Here is a 26,240-nt window from a genome sequence, read left to right as displayed (position 1 = left end):
TTATTCGCCTTATTATCAATATTACGTAAGCAAACTATATACCATATTAATCTACGATTTCTGTAGATTATTATAGGTATTGATTATGTAAGCAATACTGCTTATATAAGCTTACGTGAGCAATGGAAAGTACTGGAAGGTAACTGAATAATCTGGAATTTACTCGAGGCGGAATTACGTACTACGATTACGCATTCACTTACGTATACGCTTATTAATTATATCATAATTAATAAGCGATGGAATATTCTAGTAGGGGGTTTTTATGCCTATATGTAGGCGTGTATTTGCCTACCTAGACCTTTCGTTAAGCAAGCAACTTCTCATATAGTAATTCAACTATATTACTCTCTTTACTCCAAAAACCTCTTTTATATACGCTTATATCCCCTATATTCATATATTCTTGCTTCTATATGAATATTCACTTTTTATATTCTTTATAAGAATATCCCGCATTACCTCGTTAAAGCTATACGTGCTAGATTTATTCTTATTCTTTTTTTTTAGAGTAGGCTCTTCTTATTCTAAGCTATTTTTAGGGGGGAGTTTAGAGCCTTATTTCTTAGAGGGGGGGTAGTTACTACTTTTTAAAATAGAATCTATAGTACTATTTAATTTTATAATAATTAGGTAGGTTTATTCTCATCCGCTTAGGTAGTTTTTAATATTATACGTAACTATACTAATAACTATAGACCCCCGAATAATATCCTTAGCAAGTCTCTTTACTTTAATACTTATAATCTTATCCCGGAGCTAGGTACTTAGGGACTTTATAGGGTCTAACCTAGGGGTAGGGCTTAGGGAGAGGTTAAGCTTCGTAGCTTATATATAAAGTTCTTTACTTACTTTGCGTAGGAGTTTCTTTTATTAAGAAGTCTAGCGGATAATAGTACTATTTTTTTTCTAAGGGCGTATAAAATAGCTCGTATAATCGTTTATATATAGCCCTTAGTAGTTTATATACTAAGGGATGATTATAATATAGTTATTATTATATCTTAGCTTTTTATAGTAGTAGTAGCGTTAAGTTTTAGTATAGTATTTAGAGCTATACTAATTTAAATAGACCTAGTATTACTTAGGAAGGGGTTAGTAAGTAAGTAGCTAGGCTATTACTAATTTAAAAATATTAAAGGGCTTTTTTATTAGTTTTAAGAAGGATATAATATAAGTTATACGGGGGCCGTTTATTAAGCTAGAGGTCTAGTAGCAGAGGGGGGTTATCCCTATTACTACTCTAACCTCGTCCTAGATATACGTATTAGAGTCGAGGGGTTACCTATTAAGGCTAGGGATCTAAGTCTTAACGCTTTTAATAATATAAGTAAACTAAATCTCGGATTTTTTAATAATAATTATATTAAAAAGTTTAAGTAGCTAAGTATAGTAACTAAGTATAGCCTATTATGCTCTTAGGGTCTTTGGGGTAAGTGCGTAACTAGTTAGAACTTTAGTTACTAGGCTAATATTTTTACCTTTAAGCGAGTAGTTTTTAATAACTTTTTTATAAATAAACCGTACCTCTACTTAGCGGCGGGGATTTTTAAAGTTAAGGTAAATAAAAATATAGGTATTAGGGGAGGGAAGTGCGTTTTTAGCTCCCTTTTATAAGTTATTTATTATGCTTAAAGCTCGAGCTATAAGCCCTTAGGGCTAGTAATTAATAAGATATTAAGTATAGTAACTAGAGCTCTAAGAGAGTGCTCTAGTAAAAGAGAGGCCCGTTATGATTTTATAATTTAGCTTATACTAAGAGGTTCTAGCGGGCGGTAGTTAAGGTTTTTTAAAAAGAGCCTCGAGCTTAGTAATATAATAGCTTATAATAGTAGCGTATTTAGAGTTTTTTAATAGCCAGAAGGACTTTTAAATAGTTACGAGAGTAATATCCCTTATAAAATAGAGGCTAAATAAATAAGTTTTAATCTCGTTAATAATCGTAGTTTTATTAAAACGCGCTCTATAGTTAGGGGGGGGTTAGGTTATTATTATTAGTCTAAGCTAAGTCGTAGTAGTAGATATATTTAGCCTAGGTCTTATAATTAGAACTTTTATAATCTTAGGGGTTATAAACGTTACTTTAATAAAGTCCGGAATATAGCATTTTTTAATTAGGGACCGAAGTAGTATAGATTAGATAATCGTAATAAAGCCCGAGAGGGTATTAAAAGTATTTAAAAAGGGTAGTAACCGTAGTAGCATATAGTAGCCGTTACCTAAACTAGTTATAGTTAGCATAGGAGAAAAAGGGGGGTAGAATAGGCCTTGTTAAGGAGGTTAATGTGGTAGAGTGGCCCGTACTAATAGTGCGTGCTAAGAAAAAGTATGTAGCCTGTCTCTTTATAGCACTAGCTTTTAAGTACTTGGTACTTAATGTGCGTGTCCACCTGTTCGTGCCCCTCGACTTTGTGTCTTCCTAAGAACTCATATCTCTACCAGTCTACTTCTCGCCTAGTGCCTCCAAGTCCTCGGACAGAAGCACTGGAGAACAAACACCGTGCCATGGCGGAGAGATTGGATCAAGGCCGGAAGTCAGCACTGCTGATAGGCATCGACAAGTACGACAGCGATGCGATGCCTGACCTTCACGGTTCCCTCTCTGATGTGGCTATCACCGAAAAGTTCCTCAATGCCGTTGCCGGCATCTCCAACGTTACCAAGCTTACCTCCCCGCCGGATCCATCCAATGACCTGCTCCCAACCTTCGACAACGTCACCTTAGCATTCCAGACCCTCGCTGACAACGCTCAGCCCGGCGACTTCATTTATATTCACTATTCGGGCCACGGCACTCGTCGGCCCACCGTCCTCAAGGACCTTAAGCACGACACCACTGTCCTTGACGAGTGCCTGGTACTCGCTCGTAGCGACCGATTGCTCGATTACCTCCGTGACGTCGAGGTCGCCTTTCTGCTCAAGCAGATAGCCGACAAAGGCGCGACTGTTACCTTCGTGCTTGACTGTTGCCACTCCGGTGGAGCCACACGGGGGGGTGACGGAGACATTGGGGTGCGGGGGGTTGAAGATATCCCGGAAGGGAGCTTCTTCAATTCTAATCGAAATCCCATTCAGTCTGTGGAGGATCTGAGAGATGCCTGGCGCCCGCTCTCAAACGACGTTGAGAACGCCGGTCGTGGCGGCAGTGTGGAAGAGCACTGGATGACGTCGTCCAAGGGGATCAACTTCTTCGCTGCGTGCCAGCCGGACCAGAAAGCGCAGGAGGTGTCGTTCAAAACGCCGTTGAAGAAGGGGCTGTTCACTGATTGCCTCAACCGTGTCTTCAACGCCCTCGGAGGGGCAGATTGCCTACCCCAGCTCAGCTGCGATGTCGTGTTCAACCTCGCTGCAGCGCAACTAGAGAACCACGAGCAAAAGAAAAGGGCGGAAGAGCAGCAACCGGTATTTGGCGGCAAGGGAGACTGCCATATTTTTGGCATTGAGAGTGTGGTGCAACCCGCTGTGGTCATTACTAACGTTGAGGAATTGTTCAGCGGCAACCTCAAGGTGAAGCTGACAGCTGGCGTGGCCCACGGCGTCATCGTGGATGATATCTTCCGCATCTATCCCAAAGACAGACAGCTTGACAGCCTTGCTGACTACACCGCACCGTTGGCTACCTGCATCGTGACTGCTGTGGAGTATTTCACCTGCACAGCGCACACCGAAGCTAAGGGTACTGACCTCAAACAGAAGGAGGAGGTTCAACTCGGCTGCCAGGCTGTTAGTCAGCGCAGTATTTTGAAGGATCACATCCTGCAGCCTAGAAAGGTTTTGGTATCGGCTGCAGATGACAGTGCTGTGTCAGTGGCCCAGAAAGTCCGAGATTGCATCAGCCGGAGCAGCTTTGTCGATCTCGAAGACGACGGCGATTCCTTCTTCAAAGTGCTGGTGCAAAACGATGGCGGTTTCATCATCTCTTTCACCCCAAACCAAGCTGAAGCCAATGTCAAAGACAAAGGGAAGCCCGAAGATGTGCTCTCCCACTTAGTTCACCTAAGCATCTTCTACAACATTTTCAACCTCGCAGAAGACAACGCCGCGCATCAAGAACAAGACCTGACGGTTAGTAAACTCGGCTATCTCGATCAGGGCGTCAAGCCCCCTCCTCCGCGGCAGTTCAAACTGGGTGAAACCTCTCCCCTCCTCAAGGACCTCAAACTGTTCCCGATAGACTCAATCGACATTGTCACAGGCCAAGTTCTAGTTATTGAGGTGAGAAATACTTCGCTCGACAACGTATACGTCGAGATCCTGGACCTGGAGCCGTCGTGGCGGGTGTTACGGGCGTACCCAATGCCGAAGAGGAAGCCGATCATGACGACGCGAGGCCAGGGGACGCTCTTCTTCATCAAGATGTCGCTATCGGAGAGGGTGGACGGCGCTGTCCAGCCCGACACGTTCGACCGATTTGTCGTGATGACCACAACAGAGGGCCGCCTTAATTTCCGTAGAGATGTCCTCCCGGCGCTGAAGCTTGTTAGGCAGGAAGGACCTGGAATTGATAGCAACAAGCCGCGCGTATTAGAACCTGCTGATAGGAATGGTGGGAGGTCTGGGGATAGAGTTAAAGAGCCGCTATGGTATATATAAAAACTAGATATACGGGTGGTCACGGAGGAGTGAGTCTATTAAACGTAGCGATAAATCAATTACATTCATAATTCAGCTACTGTTACTGAGAGTAAGAATAGTTTAACTATTAGGCCTCGCCGGTTAGGCCTCGTCGGTTAAGGGATAGCTTAGGGGGGCATAAAGAGGGGGACTAAGTAATAAAGGAGTAGCTTAGGTATATATAGAGCGTTAGTAATATACCTCGAGGGAAGGGTAGATTTTAGTAATTCCTCTTTTAGACCCTAATAGTAGTTAGCCTCTATAAGCTTCTTCCTTATATTATATACTTATTAATAGTCTAAAATCTCTACTTATAAAGGGGACTAGGCCGGAAGCTTAAAATACTAATAAGAACGAGACGTAGTAAGAGAGCGTAGTCGGCGCTACGATAATAAAAAGAAAACGACTCTTTTTTATTAGACCCCTTAGAGTCGCCTCTTCCTTAATAAACGATATAAAAATAAAGCGTAGTAAAACTATTAACGTAGCGGCGACGTAAAAGGACCGTATTACTAAGAGTATTAACGAATTTCGAATAAAATAACGAACCTCTTACTTTTACTTACTAATACTTAAACCGAACGATAAGCGATAAGTTAGTAGAACTATAAGAATAAGAACGATAATTAGAGAAAAAAATCCTTATTATAACGTATAAAGAGCGCTTATATAGAAGACGAGCAGATTTAGAACGCCTACGGAGCTCCTTAGATAGCCCGGCCCCCGTACTAAGGGCTACGGTCTTAGCTATAATAACCTCGGACGTTAGCTTCGATATAAATAAAAACGTAAACCCCCGGACTAAGGATAGTTCGATAAATAAAGCTATACTTAAAGTACTACTTAAGTAATAATAAAATAACGAGTTCGTACTACCTAAGCCCCTATTTACTAGCTCCTTTTTAACTTAAATAAGTACTATAAGTAGAACGTTTATATTTAAACCGCTATCCCTCTCTAACTTATTATATACTAATAAATTAGTACGGGATCTATAGAGCTTCCTCTTTAATTATTACTATCGCTTTAACCTATAGGCTTAATAAATAAGAATAGACCGTAATAAAATAGTATATACGGTTAGCTACCTAAGTAGTAGCGTAAAAACCTCTTAGATATACTATATTTTCGATTACTAAAGGACCCCCGGTTTTATAATAGACTAGGTTATATAGAAGGAACTAGAGACCTTTTTATAAAATAACTTATTTAATCCCGCTAGCCGAGGAATAGTAGTAAGTATATAACTAGATAGTACCTCGTAAAATTAAAAAGAGAAAGTCGACGAGTTCGTTAGCCGTATTAATAAGCTCGAGATAGAATTAGAATATATCTTAATAAAAAAATAGAGGATCTCTATATTAATAAGTAAGCTACGGCCCGAACTATGCCTCGTAATAGTATTATAAATAGAACTTCTGCGGACTTACTTATAGTTAATATTATTAATAAGACGTATTAAATAATCCTCGCTATTAGTAGGGAGCTTACGAACGTCCCCTAGGCGATATTCTAACTTAAACTCGAACGAGCTAGCGGGAAGATACTAGGGCGCTAATAAGTTAAATATATAAGGAATACGCCGTAACTCGCTTAATAAGGATACTACGTATTATAATTATAAAGAGACTAGCTATATTATAAAAGATTACCCGCGACTGCGGGAGTAGTATTAGTAGTACTATAATTATAATAAAACCGGGTACCTCGCTAATAGCTACCCGAGCGTTATATACCGTAGATATAATTAAAAGGGGTATAAGGCCGCTAGCTATTAATTAGACCTCGTTCTAGCTAAGTAGCGCGGACTAATAACGAGCTCGAATACTATCCTAATAAGAAAAGTAACTAGCGATTAATAAGGGTAGCGCTTAGATATCCCGACCTATATATACCTAAACTACGTATAAGAGAAGCTAAGCGCCCTTATCGATTTGGGAATAAAAAGGAACGTAGTTAGTATCGGGCTACTTAATAACTTTAACGCTAATCTACGAATTTACCTATTACTATAGCTAATAAACGTCGAGGGTAAATAGATAGAGACGCTAAGAAGCTACTACTTACGGCTTCGAATTACTAATAGCGACTACGTAACGGAGACATAGCTATATTACTTCGTAATAGCTAATATTACGGTACTTATACTTATCCTTAGTTTCCCTTAACTAGAGGATATCGACTTACTAATTAGTTAGAAATAAAAGAAGTAGCGGTATCTAATTTATAAACGATATATCCGCTTAGACGCCCTAAAAAAGGGGCTACTAAACGACTTAGTTTTAGTAATACTCGTGCATATTATAATTAACCTAGCTATAAATAGTAACGTAATACTAGCGAGCATAGCCGAGGACTAGAAGCTATGTTACTAGGATTTTAACGACTTATTTTTAAAAAAAAAGGCTATTTTATTACTAAATAGAGCACTATACGACTACTATATCGAGCTAAACGACGCGGCGCCTATTCCCTAAGGACCTATTTACTTACTATTAAACTATAAGCTCGAGATCTTATACGACTATTTAATAAAAACAGAGGCTAAGGGCTAAATACGCCCCTTTATAAGCCTAGTAAGAGCACCTATCCTCTTTATACTTAAAAAAGGAAGAGAGCTACGACTTTACGTTAACTATAGAGCGATTAATAAGATTATATAAAAAGATAGAACGCTATTACCGCTAATTAGAGAGATACTAAATAGACTATCTAATACCTCTATCTTTATAAAACTAGACCTTAAGAACGCGTACTACTGTATACGTATAGCTAAGGGTAATAAGTAAAAGACGGCTTTTCGTATTAAATACGGGTAGTTTAAATACCTAGTCGTACCTTTCGGGCTAACTAACGCGCCCGCGACTTTCTAGGCGCATATTAATAATGTTCTAAGCGGCCTAGTCAATACCGTCTATATTATATACCTAGATAATATACTAATATATAGTAACGACTACGTAGCGTATAAAGAGCACGTACGTAGCGTACTATAGAGACTACGGTAATAAAACCTATATCTAAATAGTAGTAAATACGAGTTCTATATATCGTATATAGGATTCCTAGGGTATATCGTATCTAATAAAGGTATAGAAATAAAACCCGCGCGCACCGAAGTTATAATAAATTAGCCACTTCTAAAGAGTATTAAAAATATATAGACGTTCCTTAGATTTACGGGGTTCTACCGTAAATTTATTAATAACTACGCTAAGATAACGGCACTTCTAATAAACTTACTAAAAAAGGCAAAACCGGGATAATTAGAGCTACTAATACTAACCGTAGAGTTATTTAAAAAGTTACTAGTAGTATTTACTAACGCGCTAATATTACGATATTTTAACCCTACCCTACCTATACGGTTATAAATAAACGCTTCGGCTCGAGCTATCGGCTTAGTAATTATGTAATTATTTAAGGGTAATTAGTACCTAATTATTTATAGGTTAAGGAAATTAATAAATATAGAGAGCCGCTACGGTATAAGAGACGCAGAGCTACTAGCTATCGTAAACGTACTAAGGAACTAGTAATACTACCTCGCTTATAACCGAGATTAGGTCGTAGTATTTATAAATTATTTTAACTTATAGTTCCTAAATATAAAAAAGAGACTAAACGGGAGATAGCTACGCTAGCTAGACGAACTCGTAGCGTTTAATATCGAGATTAGGTTTAAGCTAGGTATAAAGAACTTAGCGGATAGACTATTACGAAGACTTAATTATAGTAAAAGTAGTAATAATAGTAGAGTAAAGGAGCTATTATTAAAAATAAAAAAAGACCTTTATAACGCTAAAAATATATAGGAGCCCTTTAGAGTCGTAATAATAAAGTATACGAGGACGAGCTATAGGAGCGGCTCCTAAGTAAAAAGGATAGTAAGTATTTTAGAAACAGAACTAGTAATAATATGAAGAAGTAAGCAAAAGAGGTTAGGAGCTCTAGCTCGAGGGAACTCCGAGGAGTACCTCGAGAGGCGTAACGGGGCTACGAGCCTAGGGCGTTAGAGTTATAGCGTAGTACTTAGAGAGCTATTTAAGCTTATTACTAAAACTATAAATTATAAACTACTCGTTTTATAAAACTCTAACGCGATAAGAGTACTTAAAATAGTATTTAGTAAAGAGGGGTTATTAATAATAGGTCGACTACGGGCCGCTTAATAAGAGGACGCTTTTATAAAGGATAAGTAATAGACTAAGAAGAACCGACGGCCTTGCTTAGCTAAGAAAAAGTAATAATAAAGCTAGGTATATAACTCTAGAGGGCTACTATACTACGGCGGCCGCGCCTACGTACCGCTATATAAGGAGCTAAAAAGGGAGGTTATCGAAATATATTATAATACGCCTACGGCGGGATATTATAGTATAAAGCGGACGATAGTATTACTAAAACGCTACTATTACTAAGATAGAATAAGTAGGGATATAAAAAGTTATATTAATACTTATATAATATACTAGCGGACGAAGCCTCGTTACTATAAGCTATATAGTTTACTATGCCCCCTACTTACCCCTATTAAGCTATAGTAAGAAATATTATTAGACTTTATTATAGGCTTATTTATATTAACTATACTAATTAGGAGGCGCCCCTACGACGCGGTACTCGTCGTAGTAAACCGATTTACGAAGTATAACGTCTATATTATTACGAGGACGACCCTTATAGCTTAGGGATTCGCAGACCTCCTATTCGCAAAGATCTTTACTAAGTTTAGAATACCTAAAGGGATCGTCTTTAATAGGGGGTCGTTATTTATAAATAAGTTTTAGACTTATCTCTACTACTTTTTAATAATAAAGAGGCGTCTTAGTACCGCGTTCTACTTATAAACGGACGGTTAGATAGAATAGTAAAACTAATACTTAGAGTAGTACTTTTGCTATTTCTATACCTAAGACTAATTAGATTAGGTATAGCGTCTTTACCTAGCTAAGTTTATATATAATAATACCTAGCACTTAGTAATCCGTAAAGCGCTTACTAAGGCCCTACTCGGGTTCTTATTTACGTACCCTATATCGATCTTAACGGGGACTTAAGACGGTATATAGAATATCTCGGCTAAGGAGCGTGCGGCCCGACTACGAGCTAATTAAAAAGCTTTATAACCCCTTATATAAAAAGCACGCGAGACGGATAAGTAATAAGCTAATAAAGCTAGGATAGATATATTATATAAAATAGGCGACTAAGTACTATTATTAAAAAAGAATATTAAGAAGTAGCGTCCTAGCTAGAAGTTAGCTAATAAGTATCTAGGCCTATTTAAAGTTAAATTAATAGTTAGAACGGTAGGGGTTACTTACTAACTAAACGTGCTAACGTAGTATAAAATATATAATATGTTCTATATATCCTTACTTAAGCCGTATCGATACTACGAAGAAGCCCCTTAGAAGCCCTTATTTATCGGGGATATAGATAGGGAGCTACTTTACGAAGTAAAAGATATTATATAATATAGAGGGCTAAAGAGGAGGCGATAATACCTAATCTAGTAAAAGGGATATAGTAGCGACGAAAATACGTAAGAGCTAGCTAGGTATATCGAAAACGTAGCGTTAATTAGTATATATAAAGAACGAGTTTTAATAAAGCGGCGCGCCCTAGCTCCTAAGGAGCCTAATAACGTAGCGAACTAGCTACTAATAATAAAAAAAAGGGGCTATATAGCTATAATTAAGTAGCGTAAACGCGCTAATTACTAACCGTTTTTTTAATTCTTACGACGCGCGGAAGGACCGCCCTTATTTATAAAAGGACCGCCCTTATGCGCAAAAGGGCCGCCCTAGCTATTATCCTAGGGGTCGTTATAAAAAAAATAATCTCCTTATTATTAGCGAATTTATAAATAATTAGCTACGAATACGGAGCGCAGGCGGGGCGACTATATATTAGCTAGAATATTATTAGAGCGGCGCACTTCGTTATAGATAGTATAAAGTAGTGCGATTATAATATTATTATAGGACGAAGATATAGCGCGGGAGGAGCTTATAGCTATTTTATTATCGTCGCTATTAATAACGGGGGTCGAGCGGGCCTCTTTACTAGCGCGCTTAAGCGCCCTTTGCGTATTATTAATAATAATTCGGTAGGTTTACTAAAGCTATAAAGTAATATTAGCAACCTAAGTAATAATAATAATAGAGCGATAACAGAGCGATAAACTTCTAAATTATAAACGTCGCTATTAGAGGCGAGTATAGTATTCTAAAGGGTTCGTACTATAGATTCTACGGACTTAGGGACTTAAGACGCTATTAATATAATACTCGGGAGAAGTAATAGAGTAGTAATAGCGCTAAGCGCTTACTATATTTTTATAAAAATAGTTCTATACGGCATATTTAATATAACGCACGCTAAATCCTAAAAAAGTATTAGATAAAGGAGCGAACTAGGGGCTATAAATTACCGACCTAGCTAATTATAATACTCGGCTTTTAAATCGAGCGCCTTGTGCATAACGTAAGCGGGGTAGGGGAGCGGGCGTACCTAGCCGACCCCGATCTTTTTAGCGTTTACTTTTTTTTTTTTTTTAATAAAAGTTTATAACGGTTAATATAAATAGTATATAAGTAGCGATATATATACGAGGTTAGGGTAAGTAAAGGGGATATTAAGCTTTTTAAGTAGACCGCTACTACGGCCGCTACTAAGTATACTTATAGCACTAACGACCGTTCTGCTACTAATAATAGCGACGCTACGATTAGGGGCTATAATTATATTAAAACGAGTTAATAATAATTATAGAACGACTTTAAAAAAGACTTACTTAGGCGCGGGGAGTATACGAGAATAGGGATCTAAGAAATATTCGTTAGCTATAATATTTATATAACGAGGGAGTAGCGTAGACGCTAATAAAAGTAAGAGACTATATATAAAAAAGATAATTATAAATAAAAAAAAGAAAAAAGGAATTTAGAATTATAATAGCTTAGAAGGGGGTTAATATTAGCGAATAAAAGTGGGGCGACGACTACCTAGGTACCGGTAGTTATAAGGACGGCCTATAAGTAGGAGCGACCTAGGTATAGAATTATAGGGCTATTATCCGGAGTAAGGGGTCTATACTCGGGCCGACGGGCGTTATTTATACCTACCCTTGTACTATATATTTAAGGACCTCTTAGGTAAGGGATTAACGTAGTATATATAAACTATAAGCGGGCTTTAGGACGAAGCCTAAGGGAGGGAGCACCCTATTAAGCCTCGTTAGTTAAGCCTCGTTAGTTAAGGGATAGCTTAGGAGGGTATAAAGAGGGGGACTAAGTAATAAAGGAGCAGCTTAGGTATATATAGAGCGCTAGTAATATACCTCGAGGGAAGGGCAGATTTTAGTAATTCCTCTTTTAGACCCTAATAGCAGTTGGCCTCTGTGAGCTTCTTCTCTATGTCGTACACTTATTAACATTAACCTAGCTTCTTTAATTAAGTAGTAGATAATATCAATGGACTAGTCTTAACGAGGTAGAACCTTGATCTCGGAACACGTTACGATAACTACTTCTAGTATTAGCCCAAATTATTTCAGCAACGCTATTGGTTATATGCCCCCCTAGGCTGGCTCGAATGGTGTCAAGATAATATTAGTACCCTTAGAGGAACAGAACTTAGGCTAAGGCATAAGGCATTAGATAGAATTCCGTCTAGTTTGGGATGGTTCACCGAACAATAAGGACTGGCATGACTGTTGAGATGTTTGTTGCTTGTGGACCTGGTCACGAAGTCTTGGCTGCGTGAGCGGGCCGCTGCCACTAGCACTAGCTATCTGTACACCCGACGATCAGAGGGTGCGAGGCATCTAATACATATGCCTTATTCAAACGACGGTTTTTGGTGGCGTACACGCTATTGAGTCTTGCATATCAAATACGGATAGATACTTCAGTAATTCAGGTAGCCGAGTACCTCAGGTATATCTAAGCACTTACGTAGTTAGCCGCTCGACGTGCGTTCTCTTTGTAACCCCGCGGCAAGAAGTTTCCCTGAAGACTCCTGCAGGAGACCAGCTCGCCACAAAACGTGACGGCACCTTATAGTCTGCATTGAGTGATCTATGTCTTGCAAGAGACCCGAGCTGAGATGCAAGAGATATGTCATTTAAATGAGACAAATCATACAAGACAGATGGGACTTATGTCGAGATGGTCTACTCTTAGATCATCGAATGCGGGGTGATCTGCCGTGTGAGGTGGACCGTATGTATGCAGTGATCAAGGTGGAAGGGAACTTCGAGGGGTGACGAGCTATTGTCCCTTGCGGGGTTTGTTTGCTTGTTTGTTGTTGAACATAGGTTTCACCCGTGAAGGGAAAGGACGCCAACTTCGCCGATCAGAATCTCAACGTTGCTGGTAGTTTCCCAGGCTTGGCGCCTGTTCGATGGTTCCGATACTATTTCCGAATGCATACAGGATGCTATGATGTCGTCGCCCAGGCGAACTTGATATATCTCGCTCAGCCTCCAGCCGCTCAGCACAACTACGAGCACGAAGTCAAACCTGCTCGGAACTCGAATTATTGACCTATATACACAACTTCAACTAGTTTCTGCGAGTACCTGACTCCAAAGCAACTTCATCAGATATCATCCACCATGCCAGCTAACGGAACACAACCCGGCAACATCGACGAGAACCAGGCCAAACATGCTCTCGTCAGCTCGTGGTTTCTCGGCCCGCGGGCTGAGAACCTCGACGTCCTGGAGAAGCTCTTCAGTCAGGCACTCTTGCGACAGAAAAAGACCCGGAACGAACTCGCGGGCGACATTGACAAGGATATCTTCATCACAGAGGACATGAAGAAATTAGATATTTACCAGCAAAGCATTCATAGGCTCAGCAAGAACTCGGCAGACTTGTCGGGCAAGCTGGCGAAGCATTCTGTCCCGTTCTGGTCGCCTCGGTACAATGCTCATATGAACATGGATACCACGCTGGCGAGCATCATTGGGTGTAAGTCAGCGTTCACACAGTTGAAATGCAGTTCCTAACGCTTGTGGCTCTAAGACATGTCGACCATGATTTACAACCCCAACAATGTCGCAACCGAGGCAAGCCCATACACAACCGGAGTCGAGAGACAGGTCGGCGAGGAACTTTCTGAGATGCTGGGATATAATCGTCAGGACGAGAACCCCGCTCCCTGGGGCCACATCACCTGCGTAAGTAGCTCCGCTCATAGATCCCGCCACTCACGTTCATGTCAAGGGACATTCATCATTTCTAACACGTTCTTTATGTTACTAGGATGGATCTGTAGCCAATCTTGAGGCCATTTGGGCAAGTATGGGTCCTCTACATCTCTTTACGCAAGAAACATGATCTAATCATCCTCTCTCTCCCTCCATGTAGCGCGAAACCTCAAGTTCTACCCAATTTCCCTCAAGCTCGCCATCGAGAAAGGTCCCCTCAACTTCCTCAGCGTCGTCGAGCCGGCATTCGAGGTCGAAACTTGCAACGCCGGCTCGAAGAAGTTCATGGAACTCAGTAACAAGGAGCTCTTAAACCTAACGCCATCCACGGTGCTCTCAATCCCCACATTACTGGGTAAGAAGTACTCCATCAGCCCGGGCTTCCTTCAGGACGCACTGAGGCCGTACCTGGTCCAGACGACGGGCAAGGATGAGTTGGAGCGCAAGTTGGAAATTAACCGAGGAAAGTACATGATTTGTGCGACAAAGCATTACTCCTGGCCCAAGGGCGGAGGTGGGTTACTCTATCATTTATCAACGTAGATAAGGCATCCGTGTCGCTCACAAGCTCCCAAACAGCCATCTCGGGCATTGGATCCGAAAACTTCGTCGACATTAACGTCGATAACGAGGCTCGGATGAACCCGAAAGACCTTAGGGCCAAACTCGACGAGTGCATCAGTAACAACACTCCCATCTTCGGCGTCGTGGCCATCATGGGCTCCACAGAGCACGGCGCGTGCGACCCACTCGCTGAGATCATCAAGATCCGTGACGAGTACCAAAAGAAAGAAGGTGTGTCATTCGCCGTCCACTGTGATGCCGCATGGGGTGGCTATTTTGCCTCACTGCTGTGGGAACGTGGCGGCCGCGGTCCGGGCGACATCCCGTACGTGCCGGCGATGCCCCTGAATCCATACACCAAGACACAGCTGGAGGCTTTAAAGCACGCGGATAGCATAACGATCGATCCGCACAAGTGAGTCTTCTGCCTACTGGGTGTGCCTTGTATGTTTCCTTGCCTTTTCTGATATCCACTATCGCAGATCGGGATACATCAACTATCCCGCCGGCGGACTCTGCTACCGAGATGGGCGGATGCGATATCTCCTGACTTGGACGAGTCCCATTGTGTTCCACTCCGACGACGACAAGGGCAGTATGGGCGTCTACGGTGTTGAGGGAAGCAAGCCTGGCGCATCAGCTGTCGCTACCTGGCTTACCCACCAGTCGCTGGGACTTGATCAGGAAGGCTATGGCAGACTGCTCGGCGAGGCCATTTTCTCGTGCACAAAGGTCGGTTCAACCCTCAATTCCCTGCTTCTAGGTATCCTTCTATGGGCTAACGTCAGTTTTCTCCAACAGCTCTATTGCCACTGGGTCACAATGACGCCGAAGCCTCAGGATCGGCCCGCTGACTCACTTATCGTTGTGCCTCTCATTCGTCTTCCTTCGGAGAGAACACCAGGCATCGGTGTTGAGGTCCAGAAAGACTACATCCGAAAGAATATCCTCGGCCGTGATAACAAGACACTTTTTGAGGACAAAAAGGCCTGGGATCTGCTGTGTGAGCTGGGAGGCGATCTCATGATCAATGCCTTTGCGACCAACTTCACGATTGACAATGAGGTGAATCAGGATGTGGTGAGTCAACTTCCCCCCACTCAGACAGGGGTTCACCCTCCCATGTTGCGTGTAGACGCTGATGGACTGTGGTCAACTAGGGCGAAGCCAACTACCTCAACCAATGGATCTTCTCTAAGCTCTCCGTGTCATCCGAGAAGGACGTGGTCAAAGAACGCCCGCTCTTCCTCACATCCTCCGAGTTTGGCGAGAAGGCGTATGGCAAGTGCCTAGAGACCTTCAAACTTCGCCTGGGTCTCAAAACAACCGACAAAGAAGGGAACGTCAAGCCCTCGCGAGGTAGCTTACGCTTCCTGATCAACGTGACCATGAGCCCATGGCCCACAAGCCCCGACTTCATGAGCCGTATGGTCGAGGAGTTCCGCAAGATTGCTGAGCGCGGCGTGAATCGCGTCATCATCCGCAATAAGCGGACTCCCGACTTCCACGGTTTCGTTGTGCAGGGGTTAGAGAAGCTCTACTTCACCCACATCGCCATGTTCAACATGGCCAACCATCGCAAGCAGCTCATTATTACGGCTGACCTCCCCGCGAACGTGCAGGCGCGGTACAAAGAGGAGCGCAGCAAGAGCCCTGGCCAGTTTTACACCATCGCCAACATGGAGAAAGAGATGCTCGAGAACCTACTCGATGGTCTGCTGAATCCCGATACAGCATCCAAGCTCAAGTTCAGACTGGACAAGGGAATCCCCGCGGGTAATACGCCGCCGTTGGAGGAGGGCTTCGCGCTGAGCAATGTGCGGGTGGTGGTTGATGAGTCAATGGCGTTCGCTGCGCTAGATGACGAGTACCCAGCCAAGATGCCCTTCTACCTCTACGGCAGCAAGAGTGAGGTCCACTTGGACCATGTTCTTAAGACGGCACCGAACGCGCAAATCAGCGCTGACCTGGTCAAGACAAATCTGACTGAGCATCTGACTGACGAGCAGCTCAAGCAGGGTGTGGTCATCGTGCTGGATGATGTGTTTGAAGCCAGCTTGCAGCCTTTGTAAGTGCCTCTTTCCCCTTAACGCAGCATCCTTTTATGAGAACATGACTAACAATAGACCCTCCTTCAAACCACACAGGCCGACAACAGTACAGGAGTCAGACAAACAGAAGCATGTCCTGAATCTTGAAGCCCCAGGCTTCTCCCTGAAAAAGGGGTTAGACCACAAGGCGTCTGCGTACAAGACGTACGAGGAGGCGAAGAGTGGAAAGGGTCAGTCCATTGCTACGGGAACTATTAGCATTGGCGACGCCGTCTTCGCTGACTGGGATGATGTCAACATGGACCCTGCTGCTGAGAATGACCATCAACACTAAGGTGATTCTCACCGCCACATGATCGGTTTGTGGCCTCCTTGGAAACCAGGACAAAGGAACGATATATGCGCGATCCCAGTCGTACCTGTATCATTCATGGTGTGTGGGCTCGTAATCTAGTCGTAGATACGTAGATCTTAAGTGGTCATTCATACTAGGGGAGTTGTCGATCCATGCTTCCGTCGTCAATTGTAACAAATCGAGCGACCCTGCAATTGTAAGAGTCGCTGGCTATGGGGAAGTTGTGACAGTGACTGGGGGTCTTTACGTCTTGATGGGTGTATGCCTTTCGGCCTATCTATAGTGGCAATTTCGAAACTGTAGACTTCAGCTTCTCGTCAGCCTTGGTAAACTGACGACAACTTTTAATTGCCTGAGGGTAGCACGATCAAGGTTAGAGAATATAGGAGTATTACACTCACATTCCTCAAAGGATGACGTCGCTGAACCTCAATTCCTGCATCGTTGACTCATGAGGGATACATCCTAAACCACTCTCAAGAGCCTCGCCTTTACGCTCAGACATGCCTCGTGAAAGTAAAGCACCACATGCAGTCTCACACCAGACTGTCGCTCTAGCCGACAATCATCATATTTGTGTCAATCCGATACAGGAATCCGCTACACCGTGTTTTTCTTGGCTTGCTTTGCTCGCTTCCTCTCAAATCATATGTCGTGGGTTTGGCAGATTGTGGAGCTTTCGGATGCTACAGTGAGACAATGCCCAACAGAAAGACCTGGTTGGGTACCTATCTTGCCACCAGCTAGCAAAGCATGTGAGGCCGCCTCTCTCAGCTGAAAACGTAAGTATTGCTTGCCTGCTCATTCGCCTAGCAAGCCTGAGATCGACATCGCATCGTGGTCTCTACGGCATAATCCTTTCCTTACCACGCCGAAACCACCTCGGTAGTCCACATCGAACGTTGAAACCCCTCAAAGAAGACCAAATCCAACAAAAGGCCATACAGACCAACACTTACAACCAAAAATGGGTAACCCAAGCCTAGCCCAAAGCTACCGCAGTGCCATGCGCCGTCACCGCTTCGGCTACGCGCTCTATGAGCCAGCCCCCTTCTCCCGCTTGCGACCGGGTATGCTGGGCTACCTCGATGACGAGTACCAGCGGTGGCACCCCATCCTCGACCTAGCCGACGCCGAGGCCGTTAAGGCCGCCGGGCTCGCCCCGCTGGGACACCTGCAGCGCAGCCCGCCCGACCCGCGCCGGTACGGGCCGCTGAAGGCAGACAAAGTCACTGAGACAAGTGTGGACCTAGAAGCGGGCGTGGGCGGGGCGGCCGTGGGTCTTCCAGTCGAGGTTGCTGGTGTTTTCAAGTACAGCACCGCGGGCAGCTTTGGGGCTGTGTTGCTCTGCGGGGACGAGATCGTGTCCGAAGGGTTTGACTTTCGCGATCCGTTTCTTGCGTGGCTTCAGATCCATGCCAAGGTGCTGTTTGCCAAGTATCCTGATGCGAAGAAACATGGTCTCTGTGCCGTGACCTGGACTTACTCGTCGGCTGATGTTGGAATTACCACATGGGATAGCTCCAAGGGCAGCGCCACGGTTGGGTGTGATGTCGGCGCTGCTGACGTTGCCAAGGTCGGTCCGAAGGTGTCGTGGGTTAGGGGCGCATCGAGCAGCGGCTGGTCAACTTGGAAGGACCAAAAACGCGTTGTCTTTTTTGCTGGCGTCAAGATCAAGACTGGGTTCTTTGGGTCTCTGCGGGAAGAGTCAGAGAAGAATTGGCGTGGCGGTGACGAGGCTTTCATTGTCGATGATGATGAAAATGGCACTTACACGGTTTCGGTTGAGCAATTTGGAGATGATTGGCATCGCATTAGCAGAGCTGGGGAGGGAGGCCATATTGCCCCTCAGGATTCTGATGATGGAGAGAAATTATACCCATAGGCTATGAGGTTTTGAGTACGGTTCATTGGACAAAGGGGTTTGTTCAGACACCAAAGTGAACAAATGGAACCCAAAGCGAATTCATGGACGGTTCCTCATCATCTACTCCGTCTCCTTTTCTAGACCCAGAACTCTGCGCAGTGCGGCCCCCATCATTACCGTCACCATTACTATCAACATTCTCTCTTCCTGGTATGGCCATTCCTTCTCCCTCGTCATCTGGAATTACAGCATTAATAGCACTATTGCTAAAGCCGCGGGTAGTTGCGCCAACCTGAACATCTCGTAGCTCCCTCAATGCTAAGTGAAGTCCTCGATGGACCGCTGCATCTGTCTTCCCCTCATTTCTAATTGTCTCATAAAACTTCCGAGCTACGTTGACGCAAAAGGGATCAGACACGGTCCATAGGGTACCTACAACGTGACGGAAGCCCGCGAGCTGGCATGCGTAGCCGAGATGGATCCCTTCATCAACCAACCCGAGCACCTCATTGGCCCCTGTGGAACAAGCAGAGAGATAGGCAAGAAATGGTGGCTTCTCTTGCAGCTTCTCGTTGCGGAGGTCTTCCACCGTCAGCGGGCTCTTCTCCCAGTCGCGGAGTAGGAGGGCACTCTGGGAGGGATCCGATGAGTTCGACGTGCCGTGACCCGCAAAGTGAAAGATATCGCATGTGCCGAGCTGTTCCAAAACATTTGCTTTGTCTTGGACGGGACGAATGGGCGTCGCATTCAAAGCTGGACAGAGTTTCTCCAGCATGGCGACTTCGAGCTCTGCGTACCGCAGTGGGGATCTATATGGTGTGCTCTTCATTGAAACCAACAGCGCGTTGATTGGCCCGGAATCATTCTGCGAAATCTTCTGGCGACGGCCGGCAAGCAGAGACTTTAGCGATGAGCTGTATGACGACATGACACAATCGAGAGCTGTTTCTCCAGAGTGCTTGTTGTGGTATCCAGCGGCATGCAGTGGTAAACTGTTGAGGGGGCCGACCGGTATCCACCAAATGTGCGGCCATGAATCTTCATCCAGAGGGAGAGGGCGGTCGAAACCAAGTGCGTTGAGGACTGGATACACTGCCGAGGACCATAGCCACTCTAATACCGAAGATAGCGAGTCGGGACGGCCCTTCAGTCCCTTGGCGTACGCCTGTATATCGTCGAGGCTCAAAAGGGGAAGCTTCATCAGCTTGATGCGTTGCTTTTCAACGATAAAAGCATCGCACCGGAACGAAGAGACATTTACCACAACAGCAGTATCCGGGTCTGCGGCTTCCATGAGCTGCTCAACGGTAGGCGGCATCAAGAATCTCTCAAAACCTTTCTCGCTGCGGATCTTGGTTAGAAGATTTTCAAGGTCCATCTCTGCTCGGCGGCGAGCTTGTGAACCCGACTCCAACGAGCCAGTCGTTGATAGTGCGGAATGACCGGAATCTAACATGCTGCGAAGACGGGAAAGATCATCTGCCCATTCTGAGTGTTCCTCTCGAAGAAATGGCAGATCAGTTCGGAGATCAAGAACAAGACCAGATATCACGCCTCTCCCGAGCTCCAGCTGCTGCAGAGCATACGAGGCCTCCTTCCCTGCATTCAAAGCGGCGGCGGCAGCGTTGGCGCCAAGACCAGCGAATCGCTTCAGCATTTGTTGCTTGTTGACATTCTGCATATGTCGGGGGCTCAAAGCATGGAGAAGACTGAGAGCACGGTCAAGGTCCGATGAGACTTCCGTCCAGTATTAGAGTAGCAACGATGGATCCGAGGAATCGTGAGTCTCCAGCTGTTCCTTGGCAACGTCAGCAGCCCGAACCGCAGCATCAATTCGAATCGTGAGCGGTGCAGCTCGAGACTCCCATGCTCGCTGAAAGGCCTCTCTAGAATTCTGCAGATCCGTGACGTCGCCAGTATGGTCAAATCGAGCATGCAACGCGTCCCCCAAGCCGAATTCCAGGTACACTCTCTCAGGAAGACATTCTGGTAGACCACCATGAATAACTTCTCTAATGATATTAATGGCCTCGTCCAAGTCGGCAGCTTCGCCATAGTGATCGTGCTTTTCCTTCAGCAGATTTGAAAGAACGTTCGCCACTGCCGCGCGCATCCCCATGTCATCGCCGTCAACCACCTGAGCCGCTTCTCTACTGAGGTCGATTGCCTGTTGAATGTCCTGTGGATGCTTTGAACCCATGCTGAACCGTATACCCAGGAACTGGCTGAGTCCCCTGAGCCAATTGGTCCGTTCTGGATGATTTGCACGCACCAGGCGCAGAGCTTGTCGCCCGCAGTCAACGGCATCGTCGAGATCGCTGAGGACACCGGTATATTGCGCTCGCTCAACAAGCCTGTTCGCCAAGTTAAACAACTGGACGGGTCTCTCAGTATCATCATTGCTTATCAACTGCAGCACACTCTTCGTGTATGAAATGCTTGCACTGAGATCGTCAACATCCCCTTGTTGCTCGTAACGGATACCCAGCAAGGTTGCCAGGTAGCTTGTACCAACCACATAGTCTATCTGACTCTTTGGAATCAGTGGCACAGTGGCAGTGAGAACGTCAACTGCACGATCCAGATCTTCAATGTTCGCTGTTTGCTCGAACCGCCTCCCCAGAATTCGTGCTAGAGTGTTGGAACCGATTGCCACACCAGGCACGTCCCCCTGTGATTTTGCTGTCTTTACAGCGGCCTCAGCCGTATTAAGAGCTCGCTCGGCGTCGTTTAGGTTGTGTGTGAGCTCGAACAGCTTACCACGCGAGATAGCAAGCCGACGCAAAACCAGGGCAGTGTAACGCGAGTCCTTGGGTATCCTCTCCGCCGCATCTTCACCCACGCTGATGGCCCGATTGATGTCTTGCTTATTTCTCGTGTAGTCGTACCGGTTTTGTAACATTTGGTTGAGGTTGGCTAAAGCTAACATCCGCTGCTCCGTTTCTGGGCGCGTAGCTGGAACATCTTCTTCGGCAAGTTGCACAGCCCTGTTCAGGTCGTTTACGTTTCCGTCGGATCCCGTCATGGAGAATCGTTGATAATATGCGTGGGAGAGGTCGCCCAATAAAGTCGCACGGAACGCATGCTTTTCTGGCACGACCGATAAAACCTGTTCGCTCCACTCGATAATCAGATTGATGTCTTGAGGCGATCCCGTGGAAACACTAGTGAGCTGTTCCAAAGCTCTCGTTGCAGCATTGATGGCTTTTGCAAGTGCTTGCTTCACACCAAGATCATCTGGATGTTGGGAGAGCACCTCCGCAGGCTGGCGGATGGCTTCGACAATCTCCGTAATGTTCTCCATCAGTTTTTGGTGGGTCTAGTTGACGACCAGACAAATGCAACGGCAGAAGCAATTCAGGGGAAGTCGGTGTAGGTGTTGGACACGATAAGATCAGATTTAACTGTACATCGAAAGAGCGTCGCTATGTTTGTACCAACGTTCAATACTAAGATTGGCAGCTTCAGAGGTCAACATCAGAATGTTATAACCGTACAACCCATGCTTTCAGCCAAACAAGAGCGGGGGCTATGTGGCGTTGTCTTGAACGCCATGGCAGTGAGGGAGCGCTCCCCTTGCGGCTGACCTCTCGAATGGTATGTGGCGTTCTTGTTGTCACTTTTGTTCAATGCCGTGGCGGCAAGGATGCTGCAGCCCTTGCGGCTGAACTCCTAAACCGTACATGGCGTGGAAAGCCGCAGGCGTGCTCTCGGTACACACATCAGCAGAGCAAACGTGGGGTGGGTGTGATAGTGAAGAGTTGATGGTCCTGCTACGTGAGTGGTATGGAACGTGAAGAATGGATAGAAGCCCAAGATTTCGCTAGAAGATGTACTACCTTAGGTAAATGGAAGAGTGGTCTAGTGGCCCACACCACCTTCTATATCCATATTATTTACAGAGTGCTTAGATCTCAACGCTTCCAAATAACACGAGATACTAGAGAAAATCCTTCCAAATTGTGTTATAGGCTACTATGCATTTGGGATGTCTTCAGGTATCACTGATTCGATCCAAGCAGATTCTCAAGTCTTGACGCTGGATGCTGAAGGGAAAATATCCTTGAGAGCTATTTGTAAGCGCACTGAGTGAATGACTAGCTGGTCTTTGGATTGCTTCTTTCAGATTCTCAGAGAAAGGGGTTCGGCAAATAATCACTAATCTCTCCATATAACTCGCACGACGCTCTAAATGACAAGTGGTTTATAAGCAAGTAACAACGGGTATCCTTGCTACGAGGAACTCCAGCTTGTATTTAAAGCAACAGGCTGCTAAGAAAGACTAGTTCATCCCAAGTCTCTCATCAGTCGATCAGTTCCTCGAGTCCTTGTCTCAAGCTCTCTGCCAGTCTCTCAAAACTCATAATGCATTCTTTTATCTTCTCTGGCCTGGCTTTGGCTGCTACTTTAGTACGGCCCGCATACTGCATAGACCTTCCCGACTACACCGGATTAAAGACAGCTCAAAATGGCAGCGTCTTGACGGTGACCTTTCACAATCCTTCGTCTCCTATCAACTTGTGGAACCTGGATACCCAAAACGATTTGACCGATTTGGTGTCTCGCCTCCAGGTCAATAACGAAACCAAGGTCGTTATCTTCAACAGCGATGTTCCTAGGTTTTTCATGGCGCATCTAGATCTCTCCCTGCCTGAGTTGGCAGATCGTAAGTGCATCCCAAAACTCCGATTGAAGTTGCTCTGGGTTTCATGATATAATAACTGACATCTTGAAGCTGCATTTGGCAAAGAATTTGGTACTCTCATCTACAACGTCTCCCAGTTGCACCAAGTCACCATCGGGGCTGTGGAAGGCCGCGCCCGCGGTGCCGGCAACGAGTTCCTCGTTTCTCTCGACATGCGCTTCGCCACAAAGGGCGAGAGCCTCTTCGGCCAACCCGAAGTCGGAAGCGGCTTGTTCCCCGGCGGTGGCGGCAGCCAATTCCTCCCGGGTCTCATCGGCAGAGGCCGCGCCATGGAGTATGTCCTGAGCTCCAACGACATCACTGCAGAGGACGCCGCGAACATCGGATGGATCAACAAGGCATTCGACACCTCCGATGAAATGTACGGCTACATCGACGAGCTCGCCCAGCGCTTCAGCTGGTTCCCTCTGTCAGCTCTCAGCGGCGGCAAGAAGACGATCAACAGGGCTTCGGCGCCGTCGCTTGAGCAGGTCATTGAGGATACCAAGGACTTCTTCCAGCAACAATTTGATCCGGAGGCGCAGGATATCGCGAGGAGGTCGGCATTGCTTTCTCGCAATGTCTCAGCCGTGGACTTGGAGCTGAACTTGCCTGAGACGATTGCCCGTCTTTACGCCTAAGGGGGTAAATCAGTTTGCACGGCCTGTGTTGTGAAAAACTTTTGGGACTTTGCCTACCTCAGTGTTGTTGATATCTCAGTTGCGGAAATTTCTTCATGTACCTTAGTTAAACTTTGGAAGATTGGAGTATTGGTACGTAGCTTATCAAAGTAAGCCGCTGCTTCGTCTCCATTCCCATCACCTTGAAGTAGTCCGTAAAGTTTTGTCACCATCTCATTCTCAACATCATCCCGTGCTAAGTTTGAATAAGATAACCTTAATACCAAGCCTCCATGATTTTATCTGTCGTGATTTCATACGTTGGATACCGAACGTCAGCCCATGAGTATTTCTAGGTTGGGATTATCGTGACTTTGCAGAATCCCAATAGAATTGCGTATCGGAACATGTGTCGCCATATTCACAACTCAAAGAAACCGTGCTCTGAGGGTTTAGGGGACAACCATTGAATTATTTTGGCCAATGGGTGCGCAGATATCGATTGGCTTGAACAGAGCTTTGTCCTGCTGTAATACGCGCGACCAACTCGGGCCCTACGACTAATACCTCCGACTCAGCTGCAGTCAGCGTCAGCTGAAAATGATTAGTGAACGCGTCACGTTGGGCTGATAGAATCGGACCAATGCAAGTTCCGCTTCCGCATTCGTGTATCGCCGGCTACGGGGCGCATGCCAAACCAAGATAAGTCGCAATTTCGCAAATACTTTTCATGCATTTTGAGATAACAAATCTTGGTCGATTGTATTAATTTATGGACTGCTGATCAGATTGGTCAGCGAGTTTTCAACTCGGCGCCGGCTTTCCAAGCTCTTCGAAAACCACAAGGCCGCAGCCATGAACGATGCAGCAAAGACAAAGTCTCCGAGACAAGGCGGGATGTGAACCAATCAGCTGGTATTTGCCGCGGCTTTGAAAGTTGACCAATTAGTATATTATGACCCATTAGCTCTGCTAACCGTCGCTGTTACCTAGAGATTTGTAGCATCACGTTGGCTTCTCAGACACCCCTTTACCTCGTTATACCCATTCGAAGCATCATCGAATCAACATACCCAAGTTAGACAGTGCCATATAACAACGCGCCCATTCTTTCCATTCACTACTCCATAAACTCGCCCCCATTGGTAACTTTAGCTCACGCCACGACGCTACCATGACGTTTTCCCCGGAGAAGGACATACCGGACCTGGCCGGCAAGGTCATCATCGTTACAGGTGGAAGCAGCGGTCTCGGCAAAGAAAGCGTTATTCAGCTGGCGAAGCATAACCCCGCAGCAATCTACCTCACAGCTAGGACAGAAGCCCGTGGTAATGCCGCCATCAAGGAGGTGGAGCAAGCCGTGCCGGCAGCCAAGAACAAGATCAAGTACCTCGAGCTAGATTTAGGTTCCTTCGCCTCGATCAAGAAGTCCACCGACGCCTTCCTCACCTCAGCCGAGCGTCTCGACATCTTGATGAACAACGCTGGTCTGATGGCTACACCACCAGGCCTGACAACAGATGGATACGAAGTTCAGTTTGGATCAAATTACATGGGTCCGGCTCTGTTCACTAAATTGCTGCTTCCGATCCTCAAAAAAACTGCCGAACAGTCAGGATCCGACGTCCGCGTCGTCAACTTGAGCTCAGAGCTGTTCAAACAAGCGCCCTCGGAGGGGATTCTCCTCTCAAAATGCAAGACCCCACTCGACGACATCTCCAGTCTGGCTCGCTATGGGCAGTCCAAGCTCGCAGACTACTACCGCACCCGCACGCTGAGCCAACTTTACCCCTCCATCAAGTTCGTTGCAGTCCACCCTGGAGTCGTCAACACCGGTATCTTTGACGACTTCAGAAAGAGAAGGCCCTGGGTCGGCGGAGTGATTAGTGTACTTGGGTCGATCTTCCTGACCGACGTCCACGCGGGTGCGCGAGCTCAGCTTTGGGCCAGCACGGCTGCGAGTGCCAGTGTCAAGAGCGGCGGCTTTTACAATCCGAAGTTCAAGGAGTATAAGGAGGCGAACTTATACGACGATAAAGCGGCCAAGGAGTTGTGGGATTGGACTGAGAAGGAGCTTGAGGGCCATTGATCCCGTTCCTCTGGACTTCTGAGTACAGGTTCCTTTGGAATGCTGGCCGGGCGATGGATTGCTTGAGAGATGGAAAGCAACTCATGTCACGTTTCTATCTCATCAATTACTTTGAAGCGAAGGGTAATGTTGATGTAATCTAAGAAGGGTCACAATTAACTACAGATCGACAC

General features: G+C 45.4%; 6 protein-coding genes across 6 annotated transcripts; 5 read left to right on the top strand and 1 right to left on the bottom strand.

The window, feature by feature from the left end:
* Positions 1–2,505: 2,505 nt before the first annotated feature.
* On the top strand, positions 2,506–4,593 carry CLUP02_06725 (uncharacterized protein; the record flags this gene model as incomplete). Its single annotated transcript, XM_049285722.1, has 1 exon — positions 2,506–4,593. The coding sequence occupies one exon, from the start codon at positions 2,506–2,508 to the stop codon at positions 4,591–4,593; it is 2,088 nt and encodes a 695-aa protein (XP_049142865.1).
* An 8,647-nt stretch (positions 4,594–13,240) lies between these two features.
* On the top strand, positions 13,241–16,786 carry CLUP02_06724 (uncharacterized protein; the record flags this gene model as incomplete). The annotated part of the gene is made up of 8 exons (XM_049285721.1): positions 13,241–13,598; positions 13,653–13,807; positions 13,893–13,929; positions 13,998–14,351; positions 14,417–14,816; positions 14,884–15,481; positions 15,562–16,469; positions 16,549–16,786. 8 exons carry the CDS (start codon positions 13,241–13,243, stop codon positions 16,784–16,786), a joined length of 3,048 nt encoding a protein of 1,015 aa, XP_049142864.1.
* A 988-nt stretch (positions 16,787–17,774) lies between these two features.
* CLUP02_06723 (uncharacterized protein) lies at positions 17,775–18,692 on the top strand (the record flags this gene model as incomplete). Its single annotated transcript, XM_049285720.1, has 1 exon — positions 17,775–18,692. The coding sequence occupies one exon, from the start codon at positions 17,775–17,777 to the stop codon at positions 18,690–18,692; it is 918 nt and encodes a 305-aa protein (XP_049142863.1).
* A 43-nt stretch (positions 18,693–18,735) lies between these two features.
* Positions 18,736–22,845, bottom strand: CLUP02_06722 (uncharacterized protein; the record flags this gene model as incomplete). The annotated part of the gene is made up of 7 exons (XM_049285719.1): positions 18,736–20,383; positions 20,438–21,993; positions 22,172–22,203; positions 22,262–22,346; positions 22,411–22,447; positions 22,651–22,678; positions 22,761–22,845. 7 exons carry the CDS (start codon positions 22,843–22,845, stop codon positions 18,736–18,738), a joined length of 3,471 nt encoding a protein of 1,156 aa, XP_049142862.1.
* Positions 22,846–23,039: 194 nt separating this feature from the next.
* CLUP02_06721 (uncharacterized protein) lies at positions 23,040–23,999 on the top strand (the record flags this gene model as incomplete). The annotated part of the gene is made up of 2 exons (XM_049285718.1): positions 23,040–23,340; positions 23,410–23,999. 2 exons carry the CDS (start codon positions 23,040–23,042, stop codon positions 23,997–23,999), a joined length of 891 nt encoding a protein of 296 aa, XP_049142861.1.
* Positions 24,000–25,152: 1,153 nt separating this feature from the next.
* CLUP02_06720 (uncharacterized protein) lies at positions 25,153–26,067 on the top strand (the record flags this gene model as incomplete). Its single annotated transcript, XM_049285717.1, has 1 exon — positions 25,153–26,067. One exon carries the CDS (start codon positions 25,153–25,155, stop codon positions 26,065–26,067), a length of 915 nt encoding a protein of 304 aa, XP_049142860.1.
* Positions 26,068–26,240: the final 173 nt, after the last annotated feature.

Source organism: Colletotrichum lupini, chromosome 3, assembly GCF_023278565.1.
Source record: "Colletotrichum lupini chromosome 3, complete sequence".
NCBI lineage: Eukaryota > Fungi > Ascomycota > Sordariomycetes > Glomerellales > Glomerellaceae > Colletotrichum > Colletotrichum lupini.
Note: the sequence above shows the minus strand (reverse complement) of the source record. Positions and strands in the feature narration are given on the sequence as shown.